The following is a 16,243-nucleotide window of genomic DNA, read 5'->3' as shown; positions in this document are numbered from 1 at the left end:
GTGTTGCGAAGGGCCGTTGCAAGTTTTGGGGTCTGTGAGGGTGGGTCGCTAAATTGGGGTTTTCAAACCCTCGAATTGTGCGCGTGCGGTGGGTCTAGTTGATGCCTGAGGCTGTAACTTAGGCCCACACCGACCTTCACCGAGACACGTGGGGCCGTGTCACCGAGACTGATCTTATCACCATCGGGGACCTACGAATGCCTACTTGCACACTTACACGGCATCTTAAACAGTTCATCACATCTCCAGGTAACGACAGTATGCCGTACCGCTCATTCTTGCTCAACAAGTTCACGACATCGTACAATTGAAGGCTTCCGAACTCCGAGGAATGATTCTCACACCTCATACATTGAACAATACTCGTTTATACCCAGGACAGTCAAGCAAGGGTCTAACTCTATCCCAATTCTGGTATTACACGCATATCTCTTAACCCTCTCCGCCCTCAGGGTCCTCATCCTCATCGCCCAGCTGCTTGTCGACGTCCTGCTGCACCTTCTCACCAGTCGTATCCCTGGCGATCTCGGCAGCCTTCATGCCACCAGCCGTCAGCCACAGGAAGTGGTTTGTCTTGAACTGGTCGATCTGGTTGAAGAACATGTGGAACCTGCATGTCTTGTTAGCTTTCGTTCGACATCAGGGTGCATCACTACTCACGAGTTCTCCTTCTCCTCTACGCTAAAGATGCGTGTGTAAATCTGCTTATCCTTGAACTCCTGGATCTTCTCTTCGTAATTTCCAAAGTCGATTGCTTCCCTGCCGAGCGACTCAGTCGCCTTGCGGTTATAGTTGTGGAACACAGGGCGCTCGAGCAACAGACCCAGACCGGGAGCCTTGGGGATCGCCATCTTCTGGTTCTGGTAGCTCTCGTCCATGCGCTTCAGGGGTGTGCCGCAGCGGACGGTCAGACTTGCCAGACCAACCATCTTGCGGATCTGGTGCATCATGAAGCTCTGTCCGTGGACCTTGAGAGACAGCCACTCAGTGTTGTTGATGATGATTGGCTTGGGGTTGACCACGAAAGACTTGATGTGTCGCTTCGCCGAGGCGTCAAAGTAGGACTTTTGGACGGTGTAGTTGTGGAAGTTGCGCGTGCCGTTGTACTTGTTGAGGGCCTCCTGGAGACGCTCCAGACGCTCGGTGCTGATACGGTACCGGCGTTTTGCAGCAACGTACGCCGCCTTGATATCTCGAAGCGCGAAGTCAACTGGACCAAGCTCACGGTTCTTAGGCTTGTGGCTTTCCAGAATAGAGTCGGTCTGCATAGCATCGGGATCGGTAGCTGCTTCAGTAGTCTCTGCGGTAGTCTCTGCGGTAGTCTCTGCAGTGGTTTCCACCGCAGGGGTTTCAGTGGCAGGCTTCTCTTCAGACGCGGGCTTCTCCTCAGCAACTGCACCCTCTTCGGCCTTTGCGGGCTCCTTGTCTGCTTCGGGCTCTGCCTCCTCTGCGACGTGCATCCTCTCCATCACAGCAGTCTTGGTCTCGGGGTCCAGTCTCGCGAGAATGGGTTTAATCTCCTTCTCCTCGACCTCGGACCAGAAATCCTTGACATCCTCCATCTTGGCAGCCAGCTCATCCTCCACGCCGTGCTCCTTGGCCAACTCGGTGAGCTTTCGGCCCAGGAAGGTCTCGGGGTGAGGTGGCAGAAGACAGTAGCTGGGCATGAGATACTCATACCATCGCGAATCGCAGGTCTGGTAACAGCTGAAGGCATTGTTTGTCCTCTGAATACCCCAGATACGGATCTGCTCCGGCAACTCGGCGTTGATCTTGTCGATAATATCCTCGTCTTCAATGATGAGCTTCAGACTGATGACATTGCCGGCAGCGTGCACGCCCTTGTCGGTTCGGGCGCATCGCACAAGACTCGACTTCTTGGGGTCGTCGGCGTTGGCCTTCGAAATAGCACCAGCAGCAACAAAGGCCTTGAACAGGTCGGCCTCGATGGTCTTCTCGTTGCCGTTCACCTGCATGCCCTTGTAGCCAGTGCCTGCGTATCCAATCATGACAGCGACCTTTCGCTTCGGTCGTCGCTCCTCGGCAGCAATCTCCTCCTTGGAGAAGGGGTTGTTGCTAGAATCGCCATCCGCAGAATCGCCCTGCTTGTTCAGCTTGCGGCGCTTGTACTCCTTGTACTCGTCGTTCTTCTTGCGCTTGTCGCCCTTCTGACGGCTAGCATCTTGTTAGCCACGTTGGAAACTGCGCTAGAAAAGGTTCTCTCATGATCACATACCCGAATTCACCACGTCCCTTCTCGGCGCGGCCTTTGCCAGGTCGTCGGTGGTCGTGTCGGGGATTGCGACGGTTGCCATCCTGGCGCGACTGGCCATTGCTAGGAGCGGCATTGGAGTCGCCCGAGCCCTGAGCAGGCTTGGATTCGCTTGCGCTGCTCGCGACAGGAGCCTCGTTGTCTGCCGCCATATCTGCATTGGTTGCGACAGCAGGAATGGTACGAGGAGAATAGTCGATGGATATACTTTTGACGCTTGTCTGGAGAGACGAGATTTTCGATGCATGTGAGTGGGGCTTCCGTTGCAGTCCCGGCGGGGGTTAGCGCGGGCGCTACCCTGGACCTTTGGTGAAAGTCAGAGTTGGCGGTCGTGAACAATCCCCAGCGAGAATTGATGATTGATTCATTAAGGTCTCGGTGTTTTAAATAACAGTTGTTGAGTTAAAGTGTTGAGATTGCGGGATAATGTCCCCTTTGGTTGTTGGTATACTTTGGTGCTTCATCTCACTTACAAAACCATGATCTTTGATGGCCAAGTTATTGAGCTCTTATTTACTAAGCTTAACTAGAAATGTTCATGTTGGGTTTGACTATCATGCTTCGGCAATTTTCTTTTCTTTGACTATCATCTTCAATTCTAGAGCAATATGACCAAATATCCCTTCAGGTGATGTTTGACAATGCAGCGATTGTTCCATGTAGAAGTCAAACACACGGGATGAAATGAACAAGAGGTGTGATATGAGAACACACTAAGGTATATCTGAGGGGAATCATAGGCTGAGGGTGAAATATTTCAAACAGGCCAGTTATTCCCTATATTCCCTATATAAACTGAGTATTCTTGGAAAATAAATCTTCACATATTCTGCATATCATGTCGTCTGCAACGATCGCACACTTGAATGAGAGTCAAATTACACATAGAGGACACCAAACAGGCAACTCCTGAATCATCGATCTATCGGTTGGAACTTCGACCAGTATCATCAGGCAGTCCCTCCTCATCGCCAGGCTCCTTGTAGGTACCACCAGGCTTAGTCGCGCCTCGGGTACGCTCATCAATGATGTTATTCTTGTCGATAACATCGGCATCATCGCGCTCTGCATACGATTAGAATAGCCGAGGTGGGGGTATTGGGAAGTACATACCGAGTTGCGCATCGGTATCCGCGTTCTTCGCATCAATTGGGTCCTCCACCATGTCGGAGTCGGCCTGCACGGGAATGGGTTCTGCTTTTTCGCCTGGGCGAGAGACATAGGAGTTCTCCTGGAACTCGCCAGAAGGAGCGTCTTCGTAATTTCGGGAAGACATGTTGGTGTTATGTAGATTGGGTATGTTGAGTTAGAAGTTGAGAGTGATCTTTGAAGCTTGAGATGCGTGTTGGAACTGAAGGATGATAGAGAAAGGCCTCTAATTACCACTTAGGGAGTCAAGTCGTCTTATTATACTCCTCAGTCTCGAGCATTCCGTAGTGACCAATCTCACTAGAAACGACTGTGCCGTCATCAATCCGAAGGATCTCATCTATCAATGACGACATTGACTGTGAACCCGCTCATGAATCATCTCGACACGGCATTTCACTAGTGAACATGACCGACGCGATCCCCAGCGCGATGATTGATCCAGTGTCTAGTAGTGAAGCAGAAGGAATTATCCGATCCAAGGGGAATATCGCGACGAACCTAGATCTGTCGTCGGGTGGCTGGACAACGACCGCGGTGAGGCCCGCCACTTGCATCACGAACCGAGCTTTGACAGCGGAACGTTGCGAGTATCATTGTTCATTGCCTCATCTGGCTGAGCGGACTCAAATTGTACCTGTCTGCCTTCATGGGATCGTTGATAATTTGACCCGTGAACCCGTCTACAGACTAATCGATGATGCTCACAAGAGTTCGCTTCTGGATCGAGAACCAAAAGATCTCGGTCAATGTCTTAAATAGTGAGACTTGTGACGGGCTATCGGAGCAAAATGGACGATCCAAGTTCACTCGACCGCTTTAAGAATGCAGTATATGCATGGTTATCTGAAGTCATCTTCTCGAAATTCAGGGGCAGAACATGTCATTGAAGTCATCACTCAGAATGAAGACGTCAAGCTAGGGCGCTCCCACAGCCTGAATAGTCTCGGTAAGCACGGCAAAAAGGAGCAGCTAAGACTGGTTGAGTCTCATCGGTTTAATCAAGGTGAACAAAAAGGAAGCAAGAACAAAAAAGGATTTGATGAGACTGGGACTCGAACCCAGGAGGATTGCTCCATCAGGAATCTTAGGTTGTTAAGGTGACCTTAACCTGACGCCATAACCAACTCGGCCATCTCACCAGAGCTTATTGATGGTGGTTAGGCTAGAATTCCATATTATGGACCTTTGGCCATCACGGGACTCGCATGGGACGACCCCTGTCCGACTTGAAGTCGAGATAGGCCTTCTACAACCCCCTGGTTGAAAGATACGTATCAACCATGTCGTAATCAATCAGACAGATGATGCTGCATTTTGAGCCTCATTATCAAGATTCTCACCTGACTCCACTGGAATGTTGTCTCTGCATCAGAGGATGACTGGCGTTGCCAATGCTGAGTTTAAAATGATTACGATTGGATATCAGATTGCGCCAGAGTCGGGGCGCCTCCGACCTCAAAGTTGCGCCTACGAGGCTTTGCTGAACAACACACACGTTGAGTCACTTCCCGAGACCGCTGTTTCTCCAAGGAAACTCTGGCATCATCCTCCCCATCAGAAACTTTTAGCTGCATGGAAGAATCCGTTGACACGGCACACCGCGTGTCAGATGCCGAATCAAATGCCATCGACGAGGCCGAGGTTTGCTTCGTCTGACAATGCCGTCACACCGACACCTGATGTCGCAACGTCGTTGAAACCAAGTTGCAACCGCCAGAGGAGGCAGGGAAGCGCGAGTGGCTGGTTTGTCTTTTCAAGATGATTCCCTTGGGCCAGGCTTGCGATCTGTGCGGTGCATGTTGCGAGCCAAGTGGAGGAGGAACAAGACTTGGCCTGTTGAATTAGGCCATGGCATTGACGAGCAAGGGCTTCCAGGGGCCTCTACTCAAAAGCAAGTTGTTATCGACGAATGAGGGCGAAGGCTCGCATCACTACCTTCCGGAATCGACGGAAGCCAGGGGCGTCAGGAGTCGTAGATTGGTGTTGCGACAGAATCCGAGCGATAGCAACAGAGGTCGAGATCGCGAGCTCGGGCTCGGCCAAATAAGGGGAGATTGGCACAATAAACAGACCTCAAGGTCGCCCAGAGCAGAATCATGACATTGCCGGGGGTGATGTGCTCACAGATATGGTTCTGCGCCACGGTAGCACATGCGATGGTGTGCTCAAGCAGCCGAGTGAGCAACCCAGCCCGTCTACGTAATCCGCGACCGGTTGGCTGGTTCATCACCGCCAAGCTCAAGCGCCCTGGCCATGAATCACGAGCGATCACCCCTTGTTTGTTTGATTGTTCAGCATCGACGCTTCGACGGAGGTGATGAGTCGCAAAACGCGATGAGGCGATCCCGGGGCTCGGAAGTCGGACGTGGCGAGATAATGGATGACAAAAGGTAAAACATGGGATTGCAAAGACCCAATTGCCCTGGGGAAATCACGTCATCGCGAGCGGCGAGATCTAGAACGGGGACAAATGCCGTCTCGTCGGGCTGTGGAATTTGTCAAGAAAGTCTCGGAATTCGAAAGCGAGGGAGCGAATGCTGAAGGTGGATCGAAATGAGGATATGAAAAACGTGGGCTCTTGCGTGCGTCGATAGAGTGAGGATGCAGGTTCTTTGTTGGGTGTGGCTCTGTGGCGTCCACTTGATGAGTCGAGATGAGGACATGCGTATGTAAGCAATCTATGAAAATTGGTAGCATCAGCTGAAGACATGAAAAAGAGGGGCCCAGAAGGAAAAGAAGAAAAAATAGAGAATCAGCAAGCAGAAAAGAGGAGTCGAAAAGTCTGAATGGATTCATGATTGGACCATAATTGCAGTAGAAGCGAGGATACCGCGGTCAATGCCGTCCAATCTAAGCAGGGTGATTTTCTCTGCCGTCTCAGACAACATTGTGATTGACCATGAGTACGAACTGCGAGTTACAGTGCGTTTTGCTGCGTGCGTTGGAGGGGTCTTTGAGGGCCCAGAGCCCCGTCGATTCCCCAGTTGCCTGCATGACTTGGTACAAGCCCGGGCGAAACCTAAGGCAGGTGAGCATGGTTCCCCTCAGGATTCGATCGAGGAGGCCCAAAGAGGTAACCTGTCATGGCCTTGATAGTTTTCGCGAACAGTTGCCATGATGCCCAAGTGAACCTTGATGGCGGAAGCTCGAGTGGCAAAATACCAGACTTGTATCGCAACGCAAGAGCCACCAGCACGCCTTCCACACCGACCGACTGCCGTGTCGGGACCCACTTATACCGTCAACCTATCCGGCCGATCAGTCTCTGATAACGCCATTTGGGGCCCAAATTCGAAAGCGCTCCTTGTGAGATGATTGACCAGAGGGAGCAAGGGCCAGACGCCCAGGGCTCAAATCAGTGCGGACAAGGTCACTGGGGGGTCCAGGGAGTCCCGGAAGGCATTGAGAGAGACCCCCCATCATTTTGGAGGGACACGGTTGTTGTTTGTGAGGGATTGAAGATGAGATAGGATGAGGTCGGCGAGCTCAACAAAGAAGCCCGATGTCAGATAACAACATGACCTATCGAAGTGGCAGAAAAAAAGCCCAGCAGGAAGCTGCATCTCAAGCTCCTCTTTTCCCCGCCCTCCGGTCGGCTCAGTAAGGAAAGAGTAGGGCAGGCACGGCGCACGGCGAGAGGGTACCTGCCAATTCGGAGTGGATGGTGACTGGAGGACCCAGGACCTCCCGACGACCCGAAAAGACAGGACACCTTCTCAAGGTTGATTGCCTCCACCGAACGTCACCCTCCATTCCCACCCACTTACACCTTGCAAAACCACGTCCTCTCGTTTTTCCTCGCCTGGCAACGCGACCACGACAGAAGCTCTCGTCGAATACCGCCAGAATCGGTTTCATCTCCCACGGCCGCCAATTAGCGCAAGCAACAAAAGCGACCGGTCGCTGTCGCACAGCCGCTGACTGGGGTTTCAAAAGGTCTGGGCTGGCTGGCGCACAAATCTAGGGTGGACCAAAGGTAGCGCTCCAAGGCTCAGCACGCCATCGCCCAGCGACTTTGCCTCAGATCCCACCCCAGAAGCCCAGTCACTCTTCCCCAGACGGCAGCAGGGAGTTACGATATCTAGCCCTCTCATCGCGCAACTCCCTTTTCCCCAAGGTCCTTGATTTGGTTTTCCCTGCGCCATGAACAGCCCCTCGCTCGTCAACGGCCATCGGCCCTCCTCCGACTCATCCACTGCCGCCCCAGTCACCTCAGCCGTATCTCTTACCTCTACTTCCTCGACTCCTTCGCCTTCTGTTTCCGCCTCTGCTTCCGCCTCAACAATAACATCTGTACATCGCCATGCTCCTGTGCCGTCCTCGACTTCAAGTTCCACCGCCTCACCTCTTCCTCCTCTGGCTGCCAGCAGCGACTCTCTGAAGCTCACCGACGACATCTCTGAGCAACTCGATAACCATTCTCAACAACCCTCGAAGGACAACTGCGACCGAAACCGATCCGCCGAAGAAATCAACCCACGCTTAGTCAAGATGCCTTCTGAACTGGTCGGCAAGACCGTCAGTCCCTTCCTGAAGGAACACATCCCCGGCCTCTATGCACCCTTCGGCAAGGCCAAGCAGGCCCTTCCTCAGACACCCAGCCGCAATCCCACTGTTCGAAAGAAGGATCCCAATAGCAAGTACTGCTATCGTCACCGCCCCGATTCCAAGTGTCGACGTGCTGCCGACGAGACCAAGATGGGTTTCATCCAAAGTGTAAGTGTTGCTGCCCCTGCTTCCAACTTCGGTCGGGGCTAGTTGGCGCCCCTGGATGACTTTGCTGACAGCTCCTGTAGGAACTCAACAGTCTCTCGTCAGCCGATCAAGAAGCCATCACGCATGTGTGGTCGCTGTTCTCCGCAGCCCCTTCAAAACACCGCGAGCTGATGCTCCAGGGCATCATCACTCAATGCTGCTTCCCTCAGCTCTCCACCGTGTCGCGCGAGGTCCAAGAACAGCTAAAGATCGACTTCCTTGCCGCCCTCCCCACCGAACTCTCCTACAAGATTCTGAGCTACCTCGACACCGTATCCCTTTGCAAGGCGGCGCAGGTCAGCCGACGATGGCGCAACCTGGCTGACGATGATGTCGTGTGGCACCGCATGTGCGAACAGCACATCGACCGCAAATGCACAAAATGCGGCTGGGGTCTACCGTTGCTGGAGAGGAAAAAACTCATGGCGTGGAGCCGCCACCAACAAGTACACCGACATCCGCGGGCCGCCGACGCGGTTGAGCCTGACGAGGACGCCGAGACACAAAGCAGCGAATCGCGAAAGCGCCAAGCCGACGATCACGATCACGACGAAGATGACAGAGGCGCAAAGCGACCACGAGTAAACGGCACGAGCAAGTCGCGACAACAGCTCGAACAAGAGCGCAAGTTCCGACCGTGGAAGGATGTCTACCGGGATCGTTTCAAGGTGGGGTACAACTGGAAGACGGGTCGTTGCTCCATCAAGACCTTCAAGGGTCACGAGAATGGCGTCACGTGTCTCCAGTTTGACGACAACATCCTGGCCACGGGCTCCTACGACACGACCATCAAGATCTGGAACATTGAGACGGGAGAGGTGATGCGCACGCTGAGAGGCCACACGTCGGCGGTGCGAACGCTCCAATTCGATGACTCCAAATTGATCAGCGGTAGCTTCGACAAGACGATCAAGATCTGGAACTGGCAGACCGGGGAGTGTCTCAGCACGCTCCAATGCCACACTGAGGGTGTTCTATCGGTCCACTATGACGGCTGCACCCTGGCTTCGGGCTCGATTGACAAGACGGTCAAGGTGTTTAGCTTTGATACCAAGCAGACGTTTTGTCTGCGGGGCCATACCGACTGGGTCAACCACGTGCGCATCGACTCGCCCTCGCGAGTTGTGTTCTCGGCATCGGATGATCTCTCGGTCAGGCTCTGGGACTTGGACTCGAAGCAATGCATCAAGACGTTCCTCGGCCACGTGGGTCAGGTGCAGCAGGTTCTCCTGATGCCGGCGGACTTTGAACCGGATGAGATGCCCCACTTGGACAACTCGGATGCGGCGTCGGTGTCGAGTGGCCGGAGCAACACCCCGGTTGCGGCCCCGGAGCAGCCCGCGAATGATCGGGCGGCCTATGGACCGGGCTTTGCGGACGAGTCTCGACCGCTCCCTCCACGATACATGCTCACTGGTGGCCTGGACAACACAGTTAGACTCTGGGACACGGCCACTGGCAAGTGCATCCGCAGCATGTTTGGTCATGTCGAGGGCATCTGGGGTCTCGTCGGTGACACCCTGCGGGTCGTCACGGGTGCCAATGACTCGATGACCAAGATCTGGGAACCTCGCTCTGGCAAGTGTGAGCGCAGCTTCACCGGACATGCTGGCCCTGTGACATGTGTCGGCCTCAGCGACAGCCGCATGGCGAGTGGTAGTGAAGACGGCGAGGTTCGCCTGTACAGCTTCGAAGGCGAGCGCGTTGAAGAACGCGGCACGCCTTCGTAGTCTGTGCCAATGGGTGCTGGCTCTTCCATCTTATCGCACTTTTTTTTCTTTTTCTTTCTTTCTGTCGGTAGCGGGAGTCTTTTGAAGGTAGCGGATAGTCATTTCGGGACTTGGTCGCATCATGGAAGGATTGGGGTTTGATTTGACGCATGCATTTCTTTGGAGACACGGAAGGGCTCGGGCAAGGAAGTGCACCTCGGGTTGATTAGTACCGAGGCACGGGGCAAAAACAAGGGATGACGAAAGGGTTGAGGACCGGGGAGTTATTGGCACGGATAATTGTTTTGTTTGTGGGTACCTACAATGGGGACTGTCCCTCGACGAGAGGATAAAGATGGGCCTCACGGATGCATCGAACGGGAGGGACAATGTGGCTCTGTACGTTAGGAGTTGGAGATGATGCAGTATGATCAGTGAAGAAGATGATGTGAAAAGATACAAAGACATTTAAAAGTTATCCAGCCTTGTGCGAGTAATTCGATGTGACGGTGACATTGAGTTTCCTTTTGGGCTCTCATAGGGCTGACTGTCTGTTACGGTCATGCTGCCGTATCTGTGAGTATTTCCCTTCCAAAGTATACAGCCTGGAGCTGGGTAGATTCAAGGCTGATACAGTTCATTCGTTTCCAAGGGTAGACGCCCTAAACAAAACGCATGAATCCATAGCCTGTATGTAGACCGACTGTTTTACCTTGTCCAGTGAGACTGTCATCCCCAAGACCACTGCGAGCATCAGGGTCCTTTGATGAGGGAGAGGTCCAGAGCAATCTCGAGTTTGGGGCTCAGGTTATATCCTTGAAGTCGCCTAGATGCAGCCGCTAGAATCCCAACCCCAAACGGGTCAAGCGAAATGGCGTCATGTCCTCGAGGCCATCTAGAACCGCCTAGTTATGGATCCGTTCCCTCGGCCGTCTTGTACCGTCCTCTGACGGACGCGTTCCAGCTTTCTCTACGTAAAAGATCCAATCCCACGGGGAGCAAACAAAACAAATGTTTTCCTCTTTAGGCGCCGAAGCGTCCCAATGAGATGGTTGGCGGACGTGTCGCCGCCCGGGTCGGGGTACGGCTGCGGCTCCGCGGGTGGAGCTTGACCGGAGGGCCGAGTTGTGTGTGTGTTTTGTTGTGAGTCGGGTAAAACGTACGTACGTGCCTTGCCTTAGCTCGGGCGGCAGCTGAGACAAGGGAAAGAGGTTGGTCTTCCCTTGTCTCGTGGAAAGGGTCCTCAGGGGGAGGCAGAGTTGACTGCCAAAATGTCGTCCGAGTCTCCGAATCTCCGAGTCCCGGATCAAGCTGCTAACAACGACCAACTCCGACACACACGGGGCCTGGAAACATGGAAAGGAATGGATGGATGGAAGGAGCAGAGCGGAAAACAAGTCAAACGGGAATCTTATCTGATCTCATCGGAACCGACTGATTGGGATTTTCGGCAGAGAGGGTGCTCGTTCCGCATGTCTGTCTTGAGTGCCGACTTGTACACGGCATTCAAACCTCACGATCCTGGGCATGAGGCCACTCGTGCCTTTTTTGACAATGCGCTTTTTGCTCTGTGCTTTTTTACACACGACGTATTAATTACCTCCTACAATTACCGAAAGGAAAACCCGGGTTCAATTCCATTCCCCGGTGAAGCACTTCCGTCGGAACATATTCCCCCTTCTCTTTCAATGAGAGATCCCCTTTGGATCCAGAAAATGATATGGAACAATAAGTAGCAGACCTCGGCAAACCTCGGCCATGCACTTCCTTTTCGCTTTTTTTTTCGTGCAACGGATGATGACCGTTTTCAAAAACAAGGGGGCGTGTGGATTTTTGAATGGGGGTAGTGGTGTGGGTGTAGTTGTTGGGGGAGAGAGGGAAAGGAGTCATTGGATGCGAAACGGTTCCGACTGCTGATGCTCTCATTCTTGCGGTTGATGTATTGTTAGAAGGCGCACAACCATTACTATCTTATTTTTACTCATGTTTGACTGATAGTTGAGAGCCATTGTTGTGAAAAGTTCATATTTCTCCGAGGTGAAAACCCCAGATTTACATTGATTAGTTAATTCCGTAAGGCGAGGTCAGCGGAAAAGGAAAGCGCAACGAGAGGTCGAGAGCAGAGAAAGGCAAGCAGGTGCGGGACCCCGCAAAATCACAAGCTCGGCTACCCGTCGGTAAAAGAGAGAAACCGACGTCACTTGGAACTTCACCGAGCTCTGTGTCTACACCGTGACCATGATTATTACGAGGCTCGGTCAGCTGAGGGCATCATCACAAGCTCATCTTTTACTCGAAAGAATTTAAACAGGATCTCAGCATGACATGTGGTTGTAAAAAGAAACAAGAATCTCTTCTTGCTTCGGCCGCATGGATGCGTAGCCGCACACGCCCTCCGCACCCCGGTCCTCCGCCTGCCCGGAGCCTGTGGGGCTCCTTGTTCGGCTTTGGGATTGGGGGGGCCAAGTCAAGTCATCAGAGCAAGAGACGTCAGAGTTCGCGGGTGTTTTTGGGACCTGCGCTTGGGGGAGGGCACATGTGAGTGAGGGGATGAGGGGAGAGGGCGTGAGGGGAGAGAATATGGCTCAGATGTAGATGTTTTCTTTGATACCAAGACGTTTTTGAAGCCCTACACAGCTGGTTATCATGGTCCGGGCACCTCTCCGAACGAGATATCTGCATCTTCATCTTCCTTTCTTTTGCCCGTCCTACGCGCATGCGCATCTTCCTGCTTCCGTCCCTGCATCCCCTCCCCCTCCCCAACTCACACGCCTCCAGCTAAGCTAGGCCACCACGGCCAAGCTCCGAACCCATTCATGGCTTTCTCCGAGGTGCTCCTCCCGATGAGACTGTGGGGTTGCTCGCCAGGTGTGTCGGTAGCTACACCATGATTCCCCGTGCCCATTCGGCAAGGGGATCCATTCTTTTTTCATATGAGTCTGCCTTTTTGACCTTGCGCGACGGCGTCTCGGCCGGAGAGAGAGAGGTGCTCCATCCACCCATTTTCTTTTTCTTAAATTGTTTCCCTCCCTCCGTTCTTCGCTCCTCTCTCTATCCTTCTTAGTCCTCTTCTTCTCCTTTGCGTTGTGACTCCTTCTCTCCCCTCCCTCATCCCCTCAGTCCTCGTAGCCTCACATCCCGTCGAATCTCCGAACACCTCTCCTCCGAACCTCGGTCTTAAGAATCCTCGTCTGGAAATTGAAATTGAGAGTCAGGACCCGCGATCCGGTGCCGTTCGGTGGACTGTGAAGTAAGAAAAGAAAAGGAAGCAGAAAACTGGGCGCATAGACTCTGGTTCCGACGCAATGGCTTCCAAGGGTGAAGGCAAGAGGCAACCGCCTTCGGCGGCCGTCAACCTCATTGGTATGTCCCAATTGCATGAGAATGCTCTCACAGAGCATGGTTGAAGCATAAACTAACGCCAATTTACAGCTGGTGGTGGTGCTGGTATGATGGAGGCCCTCGCGTGCCATCCCCTCGGTAAGCAGCCAAACCCTCTTGCGCCTCACTCGCGCGCAAGCTCAATTGACCCCCAAACAAAAATCTAACGACATGTAAAAAGACACAATCAAGGTCCGCATGCAGCTGTCGCGGCGCGCAAGGCAGCCCGGAGCTCCTAAGCGCGGCTTCATCAAGACTGGTGCCGACATCATCCGCAAGGAGACGCCCCTCGGCCTTTACAAGGGTCTGGGTGCCGTTCTCACTGGTATCGTGCCCAAGATGGCCATCCGGTTCACCTCGTTCGAGTGGTACAAGCAGATCCTCGCCGACCCCAAGACGGGCGTCGTCTCTGGAAAGGCCACCTTCTTCGCCGGTCTGGCCGCCGGTGTCACAGAGGCCGTCGCCGTCGTGACGCCCATGGAGGTCATCAAGATCCGTCTCCAGGCCCAGCACCACTCCATGGCCGACCCCCTCGATGTTCCCAAGTACCGCAACGCCGCCCACGCCCTGTACACCGTCGTCAAGGAGGAGGGTTTCGGTGCCCTCTACCGCGGAGTCAGCTTGACTGCCCTGCGACAGGGTTCCAACCAGGCCGTCAACTTTACCGCCTACAGCTACTTTAAGGAATGGCTCAAGGTCTGGCAGCCCCAGTACGAGGGTACCAACCTTCCCAGCTGGCAAACTACATTCATCGGTCTCGTCTCTGGTGCCATGGGTCCCCTGAGCAACGCCCCTATCGACACTATCAAGACTCGCCTGCAAAAGACTCCCGCCGAGCCCGGTACCAGCGCCTGGACCCGAATTTCGAGAATCGCCGCCGACATGTTCAAGTGAGTTTCTAAAATATGCTCTCAAAGATGCAGCAGCTAACAACCCCCCAGGCAAGAAGGTTTCCACGCCTTCTACAAGGGCATCACTCCCCGTATCATGCGTGTCGCTCCCGGCCAGGCCGTCACCTTCACCGTCTACGAGTACCTCAGGGATAAGCTAGAAAAGAGCAACATCTCCCTTGTTGGAGGCAAGTACGAGGAATAAAATGGGAGGAACATGAAAGAGAAAAAAGTCACTACATACCCAGTCGAGCCTGATCTCTTTGTTGCATCTCAACAACAAAGAAGACGTCGACTTCCACCACACATCACAACACACCCACCGACCAAAAAGCCGCTTTTTTGTACCGTCCCAGTTTCTAATACCTCCCCAGTGCAAAATGCTGTGAAAGATGCGGAAGAGTCCATCTGAAAAACTCGGGGCGGGCGGCACATGATTGGCGAGACGAGAGCGAGTACATGACATGAGAAGACAACACCAAAGAGGATGAGAAGGTCAACGATACAAAGGAGAAAGAAAGGATACCATGCATTTGGGGGGTTGAGGGGCGGCTTGGGTTCTCATTACATGCATGCATCTTTGGATAAATACCAGCATTTGTAGCCTGGACAATTGACGTTTCTTGCATCAAAGATTGACTTGCTTTACATACCTTGAAAATGTGACAAAGTTGTATTGTATCTAGTTCGACGTTTCGGCGTGCTCGTAAACATGATGGTTGTAAATATGTATCTTTTGTCTGTTCATCTGAAATGTTTCTCATCTGTTGATTCGTCACGTCGATCACTTGCGGCCAGGTCGCTTCGGTCGGCTGAAGCCCTGTCTGGCAGCGACCTTGGGGTGCAGATCGTCCAGCACAGTCTGCTCCGTGATCTCACTGGGCTCTTCCACCTCGAACTTCTTCTCCAGCTTAAGTCCGGCTTCTCGCTCGGCAACCTCCAGCACTGCCCGCTTCATCAGGGGGTACATCATCCTGAACTTGATGGCCTTGTTTCCGGGCGTCACGGGGCAGGTGTAGATGAAGAGCACGGGGCTCTGCTCGGCGCCGTCGTGTGTGTGGGTATATCGGTAAAAGGTGAACCGCGGCTCGGTCTGCGAGATGGCCTGGGTCAATTCCGCGATTGAGCTTGGCGTCGGCGATTCGGGAACCAGCTCCACCACCTCGGTCTCTGGGTTGATTTTCTGCCAAGTCTGTTAGTACCCGGCATAGGATAAATCAATTGCCCAAAATAGCTCACCAGCATGACAACCGATCGTCCGTCGTCCTGTCCGACCTCCTTCATAGCAGCAACCGCATCTTCTCCGATGGGCATGGAGAAGCTCTTGCTGAGATGAATCGCCTTGACTCCTGTTCCAGATCCAGCCTCTTGCTCAGCACGCTTGACCTCTCCTAGCGCCTGCTCTTCCTCGGTAAGAGGGGCATCCAGCTTCGTATGCGCATCATGCTTCTCGAAACCCTTCTCGCTCAGCTCTTCGGGGACTGTCACAAAGATGGTTTCACGGAAATGTTCCGATCCGAGCTCGCGAACAAGAGTCAGGCGTGTCGATGCAAAAAGCATCTTCTGGCGTACGCGCGCAGCATCGGGAACGTAGGTGATGGCGAGGAATTTGGGTGCCGAGTCGTAACGGCGCAGGATGATGTAAAGGGCGACGTCAGTCTTGATGTGTGGCTGCAGGCTCGCTAGGTTCTCGCCGAAGGATGAGGAGGTCGAGGGGAGAGTGGCGACAGGGACGAGGGACTCGTTCTCGATCGAGGCAAGGAGGCCAAAGGTATCGTCTGATGCCAACAACGAGCTGAACTCGTTCTGGAGCTCTTGAGAGGCTGTTGCATGTGAGATGATGGACAGGCAAGACGGGCGATCCAATCATACCTGCAATACCAGACTGCATCTTGTATGTATCCCCCGTTCACGGGGAGCGTTTGATAAGATGCGAGAACAAGTCCAGGTAAATGTCAATGTTGATGTTGGTGTTGACGTTGATGTTGCTTGGTCGTCAGCTCCTACCCCGCCACTTTCCCCTGGACGCTCGGAGCTCTGGTGGGGCCGTCGAGGCCGCACTCACTTACCCTACGCTGACGGGA

General features: G+C 53.5%; 5 protein-coding genes and 1 non-coding gene across 6 annotated transcripts; 2 read left to right on the top strand and 4 right to left on the bottom strand.

The window, feature by feature from the left end:
• Positions 1-432: 432 nt before the first annotated feature.
• On the bottom strand, positions 433-2,424 carry LRP88_09562 (pseudouridine synthase PUS2; the record flags this gene model as incomplete). The annotated part of the gene is made up of 3 exons (XM_083246046.1): positions 433-610; positions 661-2,175; positions 2,237-2,424. The coding sequence occupies 3 exons, from the start codon at positions 2,422-2,424 to the stop codon at positions 433-435; spliced, it is 1,881 nt and encodes a 626-aa protein (XP_083097159.1).
• Positions 2,425-3,194: 770 nt separating this feature from the next.
• Positions 3,195-3,548, bottom strand: LRP88_09561 (uncharacterized protein; the record flags this gene model as incomplete). Its single annotated transcript, XM_083246045.1, has 2 exons — positions 3,195-3,337; positions 3,386-3,548. 2 exons carry the CDS (start codon positions 3,546-3,548, stop codon positions 3,195-3,197), a joined length of 306 nt encoding a protein of 101 aa, XP_083097158.1.
• A 913-nt stretch (positions 3,549-4,461) lies between these two features.
• LRP88_09560 lies at positions 4,462-4,563 on the bottom strand. The gene has a single exon. It is a non-coding gene; the product is annotated as a tRNA-Leu (tRNA).
• Positions 4,564-7,567: 3,004 nt separating this feature from the next.
• Positions 7,568-9,909, top strand: LRP88_09559 (WD40-repeat-containing domain protein; the record flags this gene model as incomplete). Its single annotated transcript, XM_083246044.1, has 2 exons — positions 7,568-8,140; positions 8,221-9,909. 2 exons carry the CDS (start codon positions 7,568-7,570, stop codon positions 9,907-9,909), a joined length of 2,262 nt encoding a protein of 753 aa, XP_083097157.1.
• A 3,284-nt stretch (positions 9,910-13,193) lies between these two features.
• On the top strand, positions 13,194-14,364 carry LRP88_09558 (mitochondrial carrier domain-containing protein; the record flags this gene model as incomplete). The annotated part of the gene is made up of 4 exons (XM_083246043.1): positions 13,194-13,251; positions 13,321-13,368; positions 13,451-14,159; positions 14,211-14,364. The coding sequence occupies 4 exons, from the start codon at positions 13,194-13,196 to the stop codon at positions 14,362-14,364; spliced, it is 969 nt and encodes a 322-aa protein (XP_083097156.1).
• A 579-nt stretch (positions 14,365-14,943) lies between these two features.
• On the bottom strand, positions 14,944-16,007 carry LRP88_09557 (twinfilin TWF1; the record flags this gene model as incomplete). Its single annotated transcript, XM_083246042.1, has 2 exons — positions 14,944-15,342; positions 15,399-16,007. The coding sequence occupies 2 exons, from the start codon at positions 16,005-16,007 to the stop codon at positions 14,944-14,946; spliced, it is 1,008 nt and encodes a 335-aa protein (XP_083097155.1).
• Between the last annotated feature and the right edge of the window lie 236 nt (positions 16,008-16,243).

Source organism: Fusarium phalaenopsidis (genome assembly GCF_050370095.1).
Source record: "Fusarium phalaenopsidis strain FUZ10S chromosome Unknown contig_32304, whole genome shotgun sequence".
Lineage (NCBI taxonomy): Eukaryota > Fungi > Ascomycota > Sordariomycetes > Hypocreales > Nectriaceae > Fusarium > Fusarium phalaenopsidis.
The sequence above is the reverse complement of the archived record's forward strand: the minus strand, read 5'-3'. Positions and strand labels throughout refer to the sequence as shown.